Raw genomic sequence first — 15,440 nt, forward strand, 5'->3', positions numbered from 1 at the left:
ATTATACTTCATATTCTTCGGTTCATTTTGTCCTTGTTACGCAAGTATGTATTTGGGATATTTTTCTATCATGTTTTAGACTCATCACTGTCTTTCTTTTGGCACGATGGCTCCTCACAACCGTTACGAGTTTCTAATGCGGCACTTAAGGAAATGATGTAAGCACAGTCCAAGTCATGTGTAATTTACACCTAAAGTTACTAACTTCGATCAAATCTTTAACTGGTATAAAGGCTGAAACTGTTGTAGTGCATCATGGGGATATATTAATACAGTAAGTCTATTGGAGGCCACATCTGGCCCTTGAGTTGCTCAGCCTGACCAAGTTTCAGCTGACTTGACAGGGTCAACGTGCAATATATAATGTGCAAAAATAATGTTGCCCTACATGTATTTTACCAGGATAATTTCATTGTTTTTTTTGTCAGTGGTGAGCCATTGGTAGCAGAGATATCGATGGGACATAGTTGATGGTAACGCTCCATAACTCGCTCACACAGCACACAGTTGGAACAAAGAGCACAGCTCAATACAGTAGTTCTCACCACAGACCATGACACAAATCCTTCAACACATTCTCACTCCAAAGACATCGCATACCATCAAGTGTTCCAGGGTGTTGTTGTTGACACTTAAGGCTGTAGTCAGTATGTCACTGGACAAACAGAAGACATGGAACGTGACTGGTGTATGGATCAAACCATGGGATGGCCCTCCCAAAGGTTCCTCTATTTCATGTCACTAGTATATATATATATAGTACCTCATAGTATCAGTTACATTAGAAGTGCAGTAACAACAACAGGTTGTGATCGTAACCCCCGCGCGTCTTCATCCTAACCCAACCTTCCTTATTCACCGTCACAAAATGCAGCGGTAGGAAATTTGTTCCACTTAAAAAGGCTGTGCGTCAACATGCAACACGTCTAATGTTAATCGTTGGTATACAGACAGTTTGACAGAACCGTCTAAATATGACCTAGAATCTTGAGACTACTGACCAGTTTGATGTAAGAGGCAGTGATCTCATGAGTCACTTGGGCAATTCAGTCGTAAAAGTACTTCAACTCCAGGAAATCTTCATAATTTGAACACGTCACACCTTGAAAATTTAACCCAAAACCCAGCTTCATGCAGAGAGGGAGTCCCAGAAAAGGTTGCCAGCACAGTCCTCACTCATCCATCAACTCTTTTTTAAAGCCGTGGGAGTCACATGGAGTCCAACCAGGACATGCAGACATTGCATCTATCGGAAGCCACAAGATGGGATCAAACCCGGTATCTTCAACTCCTTAATCTTACCAGATAGCAAAAGGTCACATGATCTCCAATGTATCTCATGAGCTTATACAATCATTTCAAAGTAAAACGCTCCAGAACAACGTGGCCAAAGATGACCCATAAAGCCGTTCAAATGGTGCATATGTGTCCCCAATGTTCCGTCCTCCTGTTAACTCGCAGTGACCCAGCGAAGCGTGCTGAAATAGCTCAGCCATTCTCCGCTTATTAAAAATTACTCTCACAGCCGAGTGAGCACATCAAGAGCCACCAGTCAGGTGAGGGCGACCCCTGCTGCGACCGGCCTCCAACTCCCGGCTGTGTTCCGGCCAGAAGGGACGCTGGGAAGTTAATCTCAGAGCCGCTTTAAACTGGCAATATCTCAATATTTTCTAGCTGAGCCCGCTTTTTCTTTCCGACAGTATTTGCGAAACCTTTTAAATTAACAAGGACTTAGAAGACAACAGGGGGGCGCAGCTACCGCGCTTTCTTGTGTTCTTGAAGCGCCTGGCTTCCCATTTACCGCTGATGATTGTGCTTCTATTTTTTATTGAACATGTGTTAGTCATTTATCGCATCAACAGGGAGAAGGAGCGGAGTTTCCGACACCGGTCTTTATGAACTGTGGTCTCGCAGTAACTTTCCTCATTTTGAATCCCCGTTCACGTCATCACAGCGTAGGAATGACCTCATAAAACATGGTTGAAAAGTACTTCTGAATTGATGCCATCCGTAGCCTGGTGTGAAGGACAAGCTCTCGCCACCAAATCAAACCAATCGGCAAAGACCAGCACATCGGTGATGAGGCTTCCAGCTGAGTCAACATAACAAAGTGGTGAGCCGGTGCGGGTCCCACTGAGGTGGCAGACTTGTGAACTTTCTCAGGAAAATATTTGGTATGAACTCAGTGAGGGTTGTGTGGCTCAAATGATTTCATAGAAGTGATTTCAGTGACAGTGTCGACTTCCAAAGAGCTAAAGACTCCGAATTCAGGCTCTAAAGACTCAACTAAGGCGAAGCTGATTCAGGACACCTTTGGCCAGGAGCTCATGACATATGTCTGTGCTCAAGCTTCAACATTAACCACAACTACCACCAGTTCAACAATGCGTGAACGAAACACTCCCCATCAGCTCCAGGCCTCGCCACACAGACTGCGCTGGAAATCCAATCCACCCCACCTCTATTGGGAAAAAGCCTGGCGTGGCACCCTATCGCCCTCCACTCAGGTCCCTCAGCTTTTCTCCCGTGGTACAGCCAGGACTCCTGTCTTTGTCATGTTTGGCCAGATGACAGTGCCGGTATTTTTTCTGTCTGCTTTTTGCCTCAAGTAGACAAGATGTCAGAGTGAAGGATGACACTAAAGATGACCAAACTCAAACGATAGTGGAAGATGAGGCGAGCACAAGAGAACAAACATGGTCAGATGCTCTCCATATTCATTTTCAAACCTCAGAGTCTTATCACCAAGACTGACAACAAACGCCTCTATCTGCTTTTGCCTTCGCAGAGAACTTGTTAATTGTGACATGGTGTTGTTGCAAATTTCAGTTACTGAAAGACCTGCATCTGAAAAGTGCCCTTTTTTCCTTCTCTTACAAAAGTTACTTTTTCTTTCTATCGTGGTATCATTGTAGTAGCAGGTTATGCATGCTGGAATACAGTGTCACAAACAGTTTTTTGGACTCACATTAAAGTCTAAACATGTGATATAACAAAACTAAAATGGGTCCAGTCTAAACTGACATCTGTCCTCAGTTCCCAATAGCAACTTCAAAAATGACAGTGACTTCTTTTTACACCTCCGTTGTTGCACTGGTGACTTGTGGGTTATAAATAATCAATTGCCTAAGAACTGCTGGGCTTTTTGATTGATCTATTCACTGTCCATGGTCCTGAAATAGCCAATTTTGTTATCCATATTTAAGCCTCACTACTAGCCCAGTCTGAATAAGACAGAATAGATGTTAAAATGGATATGAGGGAACTGTAAAAAGTTCTTAAAAAAACTCCTTGAACTTGGTCACAGATTACCTAAAGATGATGCAGAGGGCACTGGTCAGTATCATTGCGAAGAAGGCAGCGCCGCTCACAGCAGCCAGCAGGGAGTCCACCCTGGTGGATGCAGAAAGGACGGCAGGTCCGTCCCCTCCCGGCTCTGTCAGATTATGGTAGTGGAAGAGGAGTGCAAAGCCGCGTCCCCAGTGGGTGGTGGTGATGAGCTCCATGATGACCTCCACCATCTCCTGGTTGGAGCCGAACACCAGTTGGCTGCTGGGTGGCCTGTTGGAGCCACAGAACCTTGATGAAAAGGTGATCAGGTCAGAGATGTAGAGAACGTCGTGTGGACAGGCGTCCAAAATCGACTGCTGCGTTTCGGGAGTAACCGTCACAGAGTCAGTGGACATGGACACTGTGGCCTCCGTGACTCCACCAGGATAAGAATTAGGGTCAAAGTCCAATCTAAGATGGGATTCGGCTGCGGCTTTTTCCCCAGGTCGGTACGTGGAGGCGTTTGTTCTCTCTGAGGAGCCATCTGTGGATCTTTTGGCAGAGTTTGAGACTTTGGTTATCTCCATCTTGGTCGACTGCTCCTGTACCACCACTTGCTTTTCTTCACTTTCCTTGGCAGCACTCTGAGGCTTTAGACCTTTGTTTCCTCCACCATCGTCATCATAAGCTTCGAGGCTGCTTGGTGAAAAAGTACCATCTTCACCTACCTCCTCTTCAAAATCCAAAGCTGCAGAATACTGCAAACCAGCCTCCTGGTTTTCAAACACGTCAAAGTCAAATATCTCCAGAATGAGCTGGTAGTCTACAGGCACAAAGAACTGCCAGACACAGTGAGTCCCAGAGGAGTAGTTATAGGGAAAGCCGGGGGACAAAATCAAACCTTGGACGTCCACTACATCCACCTTGGCACCACAGTCAAAGTACACCTGTAAGAGAGATGAGAAGAGGTCAGTTGAGTAGAGAAAATGAACATGGTGCTCAATAGCTTGAGTGTCCACAACTCAATTTCTCTTTCCAAGTCATCAGGATATTTATGAAAAACCTCTGAGTGGAAGCCCAAGAAGCCCCAAGGACCTAAGGTTGACGCTTGGTGAAAAAGCTAATGATGTAGATCAAGTTTGATTGAGCAGAAACTTGGAATAGAGCCGCAACCGTTCAACCAAAAGGTCCCACGTCTTTATCAAAATTGTGTTGGTGTGTCCCGCTAGGAAAGTCCACAGAAGAGAATGTTTTCAAAACATTCCGTCTGTAATCTTTTACGGGTGTGTGGGGATGCAGTGGTACCCGGTCTAAGCAGAGACAGATGTGTGGCTGGACAGGGGGCTGCGGACCAGACCATTGTAGGAGGCCTTTGTGTTTATGAGCTTTCCTTTTTGCCTCAACCGTGCACGATGGGAAAGGTTCATACTGGCAGACAAGCTGTTGCAGTAACATCCGCAGGCAAGTCTTCTGCTCAACACCAGACTGGAGGAATAAGAGATCAATTCAGGAATGTAGTTTGGGGGACCACAGGAAACCAAGTCTAAGTGTAGGTGGAAGACAGCGTCCAGAGAAGGGTCAACTCACAGCCATCAAATCCAGATACTCCTGCTGGAATACTGGAATTATTGTGAGAGTCACGCCCAGTGAACTCACAAACTCACACTGTATACTGTTTGACTCAGTGGCCTAATGTCCGAACTAACCTATCGTGGACCCAGTTCTGGTCACACCCTCTTCTTTGGCGAGACATCTAAAGACAACCTCCTCGCATTGGAGTACTGTGTGTCATCATAGTGGTCACAGTGGTTCCGTACTTAAATCCATCTTGAGACACTTAAGGCTGTATATGTGTGCTGTGAAGGAATGGATGAATGTTGAAGCCCCACTTGAATATACCTGGTGCTGCTGGAAGGGACACGGTGGCTGACCAAAGACACCCGTTCACAGTCACTGGCAATGGGATGAAGACAGTGCAGGGGAACTACAAGACACCAGGAAGGCCTCAAAGGTGTATCGTGGCAGTGACTGGGAGACTTTCTGTGAAGTTGTCTGGAGCTTGTTGCAGCTGCAGCACCTCACCATGTTTTAGTATTACACAGTAATATTTAATCTTTTATATTCAGAGAAATATACTCAGTGAACTTGGGATAGGTTTTCTGTTTTTTCACATTTAGGTAGGGAATGAGTTGAGAATGACTTTGGATAGGTACTGCAATAATAAGCATGTTCTAAGCCAGAGGTGGACCATTAAGTTTCCCAAAGGGCCACATGAGAAACTGTAAAGGTTGAGAGGGGCCACTTGCCAAAAGAAAGACAGCAATGACTACAGAACATGATGGAAAAATGTCCACTATATATACTTAAGTAACAAGGACAAAATGAACCTAAGAGGAAGGAAAGTAATAAAGGATATTAAGAAGTGTAAATATGCCATGAAACCTATTGAAATACTATGGGCTATGGACCAGACGTTCAAGATATGGAGGCAATTTATTTCAAATGATATTTTCAGTATTCCTTCAATGTGTTTTGAGGAGAAAGAAAATACACAAAAATGGCTTAAAACAAGAACATGCTATATTTGCCGTTTTAAGTGATGGTGGTGAGAAAAAGAGAAAGAACAAAAAAAAGGCAGAAAACTTAAGACATATTTGTAGTTTTAGTCTGACGTCAAACGGGCCATGAAAACACAGGCATCGGGCCGCACTTTGCCCAGGTCTGTTCTAAGCGCCAATTGGGGATTGTACTCTCCTCTCTTTCTTTTACAGACTGAAGACACCACTACGTTGTCACTTCTTCGGGTCAACATAATAGGATCTATCTAACTGGTACAGTAAAACAGTGTATCGGCAAGACGTTGTACATCCAAATAAGTTCATAAAAATGCCATGTTTAAGAGGTAAGAGATGAAGATTCAGGCACTATGGAGGGAGTGGATGTGTGCAGTGATCAAGGTGGAAAGACTCGTCAAATGTAATCTGCTCCGCAGTAAACTAGAAGGACGGGGGGGCGCAGATTATTAATTTCTGATTCAGAAGCATTTTTCCGTGGTGCGACCCAGAAACTCCAGGCCGGTTGATACCATCGGAAAGTGTGAGACGCTGGCCAATTCTCTTATGCAATACCAAGAAATACAATTGGTTACACGGCGGCTAACCTAAATTGCCAGATTATGAATGAGATTAGGCGGCTTACTGGAGAGTGCCGGTCATAGTTTCTCTAATTCAACAAACAACTGCCCACCAGCAGGTTAGAAGGGTCTGGCGTGCCAGCGTCGTGGGTTTATATCGACATCAGATTTCCATGAAGGACTCCTTTTAATTGCGCTCTGACTGGCATTTGGGTGTGACCCAGGCGGATGTCATGACCCCCACTTTCTCGGCAGAAATGATTGTGCGGCAGCAAAGAATCGCATGGATGACATTTGAATGGGGCAAATGGCATTCCTGTGGAGGTTAGAGCGAGAAAGAGAGTAAGCCGATTTGGGGTACAGTCCGTTGCGCAATGAGGGGAACCACTTCACAATATGGGGGCAACGTGAAGAGGACAGTTTGTTCCCTGTTCAGGGTAAACATGTCCAGTCTAGGGAAACATGTATGTGATCTGGCGTTACCGCACCTTTCTCACTTCCTGGAAAATTGATGCTAGGAACAAATTCTCAGCGTCTGAATGTGAACTTTTGGGGCTAATGGGAGAATTGTGTCACGGACCGAGGCAGTGTCATCTCTCCCACCATGACGAGGCGACTGGGAGGTCGATGCCGGGAGGATGTGCATGGTGGATTACACATGAAGGGGCCCCGAAGTGCCACACTGTCGAATGGAAATGGGGCATTCTTATAATGCCAAACATCTCGGTTCTGTTGCGTCACAGAGCGCTCTGCTGGCAGGCCGCTAATTATTCAAGGATGCCTTTTCTCATGGCACAACAATGGGCCCCCGGGCACGGTGGTGGGCGACCTCCATGACAGGCAGGGAGGATGATATTTTAATGAAGTGATGCTAATAAGTACAAGGCAAGCACAAAGTTTACATAAGAGCCGGCCGGTCATTGCGCCCCAGTTGTGCTCCTGACGGGGGCTTTCCTGGACAGAAGTAGATCAACAGAGCACACAATTGTCTGGCATGACTTGTTCAGTGAAACATCAGAGCAGCTGCTGTCATTACCAGGGGGCCCCGAACAACTGGTATTGTTCATTGGGCTTCAGCACATCGCTAAAAAAAGGGTGCAAGGATGGTCTTTTTAACGTTGACCAGTCGCATGTTTTTATTTCATGCATCCTCTTCCTCCTTTTATTTTGATATTGAAGCAAAATTGTGAGTCCACAGAGCTTCTACCTGTTTTACGAACGTCCAACGGCTCTGGATAAATCGTATCAGAGCATTAACATGGGTTCACAGGTTGAGGGACAGGTTTGGGCAAAATTCTTAATAATCCTTCCTCTAATACAGCAGCACCCCAATAAACAGGAAGGCACCTGATCAAACTGGGTTCTGAAATAAGGGTTTATGAAGAGAGCTGAACCAGAGCGTCAGTCTTCTGACACCTGAGTGGTGAGAGGGTGATAGGCTGGAACAAAATCCTGCACCCACTGTGGCCCCGTGAGGACTGGTTTGAGTCTTTTGACAACAAGACAGACATTGAAAATAAAATACATATATGATGAACATATGAATAAACTGCCAATGTGTACAAAAAACAACTTGTAACTCTTGTATGTAAAGATGTTCTGGATCAAAACACTTCAATTCTAAGTGAAACTTACTCCACTTTGGAACCTAAACATCCTTTTGCTGAAGCTGCCAAGTTTAATTTGTTCAAACAGTCACTTTTTCTTTTGGATATTTCTTGCTGCACCTTTTTCTGGAATAAAATAACATTGCCCTTTCTGCTGTTGTAAATTGTATAAACTGAAGAGGCGGCTTCAGAAGCCTGAAGTGTGTGGACAAATGAATTCAGGTGTCACTTTGCAAAGGCGAGCAGTCGGCCGTCAGACGATCTAATTGTTGGCTGATTCGGTTTCTTAACCACCCAAGCTGACAACACCACTGTGAAAACTTTGCAACATGAGCTGGCTGCCGCTGTAGCACAGTTAATACTCTCACACCCACACAAACTCATGCACGCTCAGCTTCTGAGGCACAAACAGCTCGGGACCGGCTCATAAAGAGGCAGACGGGCCCCTCGGAAAGGGGGCAGGAATCCTCTGCAGTGTGTTTACAGGAGGAGAGAAGTGACACAGCTTCTTGGAACAGAGTCCGCCACAATCACATTTCGTTTTTCGAGTTTGTGTTACAAGCAGCAAAGATGAACCTGGTGAACATGGAGTCAGTTCATTTTCAAAGCCTGGGCTTTACTAAACAGAGCGATGTTCTTGAGGGAAAATACTCTTTCATCACTACTGAAATGACCTTAGAAGACTTATCGTACTTGAAGAAAAAAAAAAACGAAGGCTGGAAAATGTACAAAATGAAACTAGATCTTGGTCGTAAACAGATGTGTTGGAATTTTATTGACCGCATGCACTGTTACTCTAGACACTGGTGACCTCAGTCCAGTATTTCAGGCACCTTGATACAAATACCATTCATATCAGTGTTCATTTTTTTCACATAATGTTGGTGTTACTTATTGGACTTTTTTTGTTTTATCACTGTATATTTGCATCTGTAGTCCCTCTCTACTGTGCGCATCTGTTCATAAACAAATCAATCTCATCAGCGTTGCATATGGTGAACTCAAGGTTTGTGGGAGACAAAAGAAAACCTCTTTTAAACATATAATTCACAATACAAGATGTGAGCGACAAAGAAATGTAAAACTCACATTGACACTAGATATGCAGACCAGAGTCTCCAGCCTGACAACTTGTCCATCTGCTGAGATAAAGTGTATCACGAGGTCACGGCTCCCCTCGCAGCTGTGGAAACTGCTGATGCTAAAGTTTTACAACATTTCCCTGGTGTGATGTCAGTGTCTCTCTTGGTGGGCTGATGTCACAGGGGCTGCACGATCATCCCCCGAGCGGCTTGACAAACAACTGGTGCGGCGGTCTGCCTCAGCATTTCTGGGGTGGCCCTAGTCTTGCCGCCTCAGCACATTTCCGTCCCCGGGTGCATTATGGGTGACTTCTGAAAGGCCCCTTTGAGCCCAAGTAGATTTGGGCAACATTTTTTTTTTTTTTTCGCTCGCTTGTTTCCAGCCTGCGTGGAAATGTGGAACACGGCGAAAAGTCCTCCTCGCACGAACGTGCTACCGGGTGGGCGAGGGTGAGATGTGGACTCCCTCTTCCTTGTTTGTGGTGTCAACCTATTAACATATTTCCTCTGGAGGAGCACTGCTTCGGCGGCGGTGGCGGCTGTTAAAGCAAGACTGTGGAACCCTGCGGTGGAACATGACCTTATCTCCGCAGTGGTTGCAACCACTTTGGAAGGAATCATTTCCAGATTTTGGAATGTGATCCAGTGAATGCATCCATGGTAATTAGTCTCCCAGCAACAACACTGCGAGAAGCCAAAACATTTAGAGCTGCGCTGTGCACGGCTGTCCGGCCCCATAGACTCCAGTACACAATCTGCCACCTCAACAAATCCACAAATATTTTGTTACCAATTGATCTTCAACAAATCACACAAATGACACTGTGTTTTGACCATTTAGAAAACTGAGAAATGCAACATCAAGTTGAGAAAATTTCAGGTCACTTCTTCTGAGAGTGATGTCCCACATTTGAGGCATCTAAATGTGGATGCAGAAACAATGCCCAGAAACTCTCAAACTGATGGTCCATGACGATTCAGTCATGCTTCGACACTCCGCAATGGCCGGGTCACTCTCCTCCAGACAAAAGATATGTTTACAAACGCGCAGATATTTTTATACAAGCCCAAGTAACTGAAATAAGCCTACCTTATTTGGTTGCTATAGGTGTGACATTTCCAGTGTGCGGAATTAGTTTACCATAACTAGACCTCCACCCTTAATAAGTTATTGATCTTGTTGATCTAGACGTCGTGTGTTTCTCCCCGGTAATTTCGCAGAATTAGATCGAAATCCGCAGATTCCCATGCCTTTGTGGACCAATGGCTTTGCAAATGCATGCGCCATATTTTTTAATATTACACATTTCATTGGTCGACAGGGCACTGAAGAGTGCTGTTATTGGTGGGAAGTGTGACGAGCGGCATGTTGCTCCCAGAGGGCTCACCCTGTCTCAAAATCCTAGGTAAAGGCCTGTGTATAGGTCCAATGCAAATACACTTCAACACTGAAAAAAGCACCTAATTCACAAATGTACCCTAGTGTGAGAAAAAATAAATCAAATTTTTATCAAGTATTAACATATCCAAAAAAAAGTCAACACATTCTTAAATGTGAATTAATTTTAAATTAAGATTATATCTTTGAGGTGACATTTTATATTGTCTTTAGACATTTGGGTTTCCAATGTCAGGGGACGCTCAATGCACACGCTTTCCAAACTCACTTACGCTAAAACTAAAGCATTCCCAACAGGAGTTTATCAACCAAGAGATGCCAAACATAATCCAAGAAAACAAGTGCTTCTTGCAGCTATCCTGTAAGAAGTTTGAAACATCAAGCAGAAGTAACAACGTACATTAGTTTTGAGAGAGCCATGTGATTACTTGCTGTGTTACAATGAATTGAAAACAACCTGTTACCGTCCACCTCTGATTCTACTGGAGCCAATTCTACTTTACTTCAGAGGCCTTAATACGCATTCTACGTCGGCATATTTGTTTAAGATCTTGTTTAATGCCTAGTTAATGCACAAAAATAACAAATAAATAACTAGCTGGATTTGACACTTAATCCCTCTGGGATAAACACAGTTGGCAGTATGGAACGTTGTGGTAACTGGGTGACTATTATCCCCCTGCCTTTGTGCTGAATAGATTCAGGTAGGCAGATAAATGGATGCGTTGGTTTGTATCTAATTTAGTGATCCCATTGGTTTGATTCCACCATCAACAAATCTTTAATGCTCGACTTTTAAAAGCTAAAACTTACATTAAAGTTTGAAGAGCCAGTTACGTAAGTAGTGTGGACCCTATTCTTGTTTGTCAAGCAAGACCACCAGGGCTTCTTTCGATCATTCAAGTTGGGGTAGGCATGACTCCCCATGACCATAGCACAACTAGGGTCCTGATGGCAGTTCATTCATCTCAGGTAGTTACCCACGTTAGGGTGTCTGTTTGGGGTTGAGGACAGGTGACAGAGCGCATTGTACATTTTCCTTAAAAGGGGGAGTTCGGTTCCACAGATGGTGAGTGAGCGTTTCATGTTAAAACAGATGAAAACATTAGGAAAATCCCAGCGTAGCGGCTCCTATGATGCTACAGCGCGATGGCAGCCAATGTTATTAGCAACACAGTAAGTTTCAACCATGAGTGAATGTAAAGGTGCAAGCATTCATATACAGCCAATATTATTGCCCTACATTTATTTTGTCTGCATCATTAAAATCATCATTTCGCAAGTGGACCTCAGAACTCGCTCGCACAGCACACAGTCTCCAACAGTGATGACGTGAGGCTCACTTTGCAACACATTCCTCTTGGTTTAGAAATGATGTGAGGTTTCATTGAATTATTTTACAAGCAGACAGCGCCATCTGGTGGCCTCTGAAAATCAGGACACTGTTTCATGAAACCTCATCTACCTATCGCTACCATGATGTGTCACTTGGTATGTCAAGCGCCTCAAACAACCACATGTACGACATCTTAAGAAGTAATGCGAAAGGCTAACTTGGTGTCAAATCTGCAGAGCTGTCTTAACAGAGTGATGAATCCTTCACAAGACGACTGGATCCAGAAGGAACTCCAAAAAAAGCACCAACAAATGTCTTCCTTGTCCTGCTGTGAAAATTTACCTTAAGATTTTGTTGAAATTTGCAAACAGACAGATAAACGCTGCCGACTACAGATGCCGACTAGGCCTAGGTCTGGCGGGACAATATCAAGTGTATGTATGGCAGAGTGCTCGCTGGTCAGGAGACGACGGCGCATCACTGCAGGGCATGCGGGCGTGTTTATCTGTTGAAAGACTGTGTGCATCTGCTGTCAGGAAATTCATCCGCGAGCTAAGTGAGTTCACCGTCCACTGGCGCCCTGGCAGTTCAGTTCAATTAGTGATGAATGTCCCCTTTTCTCCATCACAAATAGAACCTTGCGAACGACAGTGCGGGGCAACATAACAAATTCACTCTTGTCCACACTGTGGATCCGTGAATCGTCAGACCTGAATGCCAGCTATTTTTTGTTCAAAGCAGGAGGGAGTGGGGGGGAAATGGAATATAATAAATCCCCAGCTTGTTTATGCTGTTCCAAAAATCAAGTTAATACAAAAGGGGAGCGGAGGACAAAGCCATCATTTACCGTGTCCCCTCAGGCAGATAATCGCAAAGATAGTGAACACCCTATGCATACAAGAACTAAAGCTGGAGACCCCGACAATTCAATATAGTGAAGGCTTTTGTTGTCGGCTTGAAAGAATTGGGCTGCAGCGCCGTCATTCTTCTTCAGAGGACGAGGATGACTTTTGACAGGTGAAAGCTACAGAGCTTCTTCTGGCTGACAGTCCTGGTCTTGATGTTCCAGTGCAGATCTGTGTCACGGGTAATCCATTTATATTTTGACACCAGAAACTGGCACCCACACAAAAGGAGCGCTTGCATCACGCAGAAAAGAACAAAAAACAGGCAGTTAGGAGTCTGGGTGGGCAAAATATGACGCACCGGGGAAGAATAACACAAATATCTCCGTCATGTTATTTGATGTCGCGCATGTTTTTGCTACAGAAAGCGAGCGTTGGCCTCAGACTTTGATGTAGGTGTTTCTTTGTGCAGGTGTGGAGAAACACATCAGGTCAATGGATCGAAACAATCGGTAAACTTGGCTCTTGAATTACAAGCAGACTTTGGCTGAATCACAGCAGCAGCAGAAGGAAAAACAAGCAGAGGAGGCTGCTCTCAGGCTGACTATTTCATCATCGGCTTGTCACAGTAAGCTTCACAATTCGCTCTAATGGCTGTGAGAAGTAAAACATGCGGATAACATGCTCTCAATGTGGTTCTCATTTCAGCAGGGTGACCTCTGCATGCCATTCCCCAACTCTGTGACGTGCAGCAACATCAAAACATGCGAGTGCCATCAAAACATCCCTTGCACAGACTCTCAAGAACACAATGTGCCACATTTTTAAATAATAAATAGCCATAACTCATGGAAAATATTGCTTCAGATGAAACCAGAACTATTCTTTTCTGCAACACACCAAACAAAACTGCATTTGAAAGCTTTTGCTTAGTGGAAAATACAACCAACTCAACTATATATGTTTCTAAATAATCATCAATTAGTCATTCGTCAATGCGTAAAAGTTAGACAACAAAATCTGGAATACTATGAGAATATTTCATGATGCAATAGGAACGCAAAGAAGAAAACAATGGCTCGCAAAACTCCATTCAGAAAATGTAAATTAGATGTTTCGCTCCAAGCGTGCGACGTTTTCAATACTGTAACAAACAGACTTACACTTTTTTTGAAAGAGCATTATCCTCCGACACAGTCGGCATTAAAATACATTCATAAATAGCAATAATTTGAATAGTGCTCAGCTATTTATTTGAAGTTCGACATGCAGTTTGAAGCATGTGGAAATCCGTGTTCACAGTTTTGGGGTCAAACGCGTTATTTTAGTGGAGTAAACATACGCCGAATTCAAAAGCACATCTGAAATTTTCCTTTAACAGCCAAGCTTTTTGAATTATTGTGCAGAGACGTGGATAACAGCTCGCAGTTCGAGTGTATGACCGCAGTTCCCTGCTGCCTTCACCCAGTACGAGTGAGTAGGTATTGATCTGAAAACAGGACAAGTGCTCACTTACTTTCTGAGCCACGCATCCCATGACGAAAAGCAGATATGTTGTCATGAAAAGCGGCGTTCCACAAGTCATTTTCCTGTGAGTGTTCCTTGTTTCACGCGACGCACAGAGAGCCGTGTCCCGCTCCTCGCCTTCCCTCTCATTCACCTGGAGTGTCGGGAGCGCGCGTCCATCGTTCATGATCAAGCGCCGCACTGGACCGACCCAACTCACGGAAGCAGACCACACACCGGTCTGTCATACTGACGTCTTTTTTTTTTTTTGCCAACAATCATTTATAATCAGTGTTTAAACTGCACTCGAAGCAGAGCAGATATAAAACAACAGAAAATAAAATAAAAAAAAATGTGGATAATTTTCTGTAACAATATAATGGTCGGTCAATCATCCATAAAATAGATCAAAAACTACTGTTTATAAAAAATAGCAACTCATTCAACATTTACATTCACGTCCCATGAATATTTCACATTTCGACTAGTTTCTATTCTGCACATAGTCATCCCATCACTCTCATTGTCAAATTATAAATACAAAAGCCGTTATTTTGTCATTTCGGAATTTTTTTGTATTTACTGAAGATAACAATCCAATAAAATGACATTTTTAAAATGGTGGAACCGAAAATAAAATATTAAATTATATTAAACATTTGAAATAAAATCAATATGTGCCTTTATGTGAGTGTGCCATGTTGCACTTTTGACTACAGATTCATAGGTTTAATATTTTAATTTATTTATTTTTTATTCTGTCAATCTTTGTGAACTTATTTTTCAATGGCATTAACTCTCAGTTCATGTAGAGGTCATTGAAGCTTATATTGGCTGAGTGAAGTTCACCTCCTCGGCCACCAGAGTGAAGCACTGGTCCACAAACCTTTGGTGAGGCGTAGCCATCGATGGGCCCGTTTCCAATTTCAGTCATCGTTGAATTTTGTCAACTTCTTACAATATTTTTTTATTTGTTTTAACTGAATATGTACATTAAGTCAGTGGTCTGTGTAAACTGTGCGTGGCATTCAACATTTGTTCCATTGTTATTATTATTATTGCGTCTGTTTGTTTTGTTTGTTTGTTTTGTTTGTTTTGTTCTATTGCTTCTGTTTGTTTTGTTTGTTTGCTTTTAGTTTTTGCGCGTTATTTTTAGATTTTCAAAAAGCATCTAACTGCAAACAGAAACAACATTTATAAATCCACTGAAAGGTTACCTCTTAAATTGAATTCCGAACAGATATATTAAGTTGATAAACAAT

The 15,440-nt window shown here is 43.5% G+C and overlaps 1 protein-coding gene across 2 annotated transcripts in view; it reads right to left on the reverse strand.

The window, feature by feature from the left end:
- Positions 1–15,440, reverse strand: part of si:dkey-112e17.1 (uncharacterized) — a 31,120-nt gene that overhangs the window by 8,057 nt on the left and 7,623 nt on the right. The window contains exons 1-2 of one of the 2 annotated variants that reach the window (XM_053869630.1): positions 14,189–14,367; positions 3,313–4,217 (exon numbers count right to left, since the gene is read on the reverse strand). In XM_053869630.1, coding sequence (XP_053725605.1) covers positions 3,313–4,217; positions 14,189–14,365 — 1,082 coding nt within the window. In that variant the 5' untranslated portion in view covers positions 14,366–14,367. Of the gene's footprint in view, positions 1–3,312; positions 4,218–14,188; positions 14,368–15,440 lie in introns of those variants that run through there. The other variant, XM_053869631.1, reaches the window with a different exon arrangement.

Source organism: Synchiropus splendidus, chromosome 7, assembly GCF_027744825.2.
Source record: "Synchiropus splendidus isolate RoL2022-P1 chromosome 7, RoL_Sspl_1.0, whole genome shotgun sequence".
Taxonomy (NCBI): Eukaryota; Metazoa; Chordata; class Actinopteri; order Syngnathiformes; family Callionymidae; genus Synchiropus; species Synchiropus splendidus.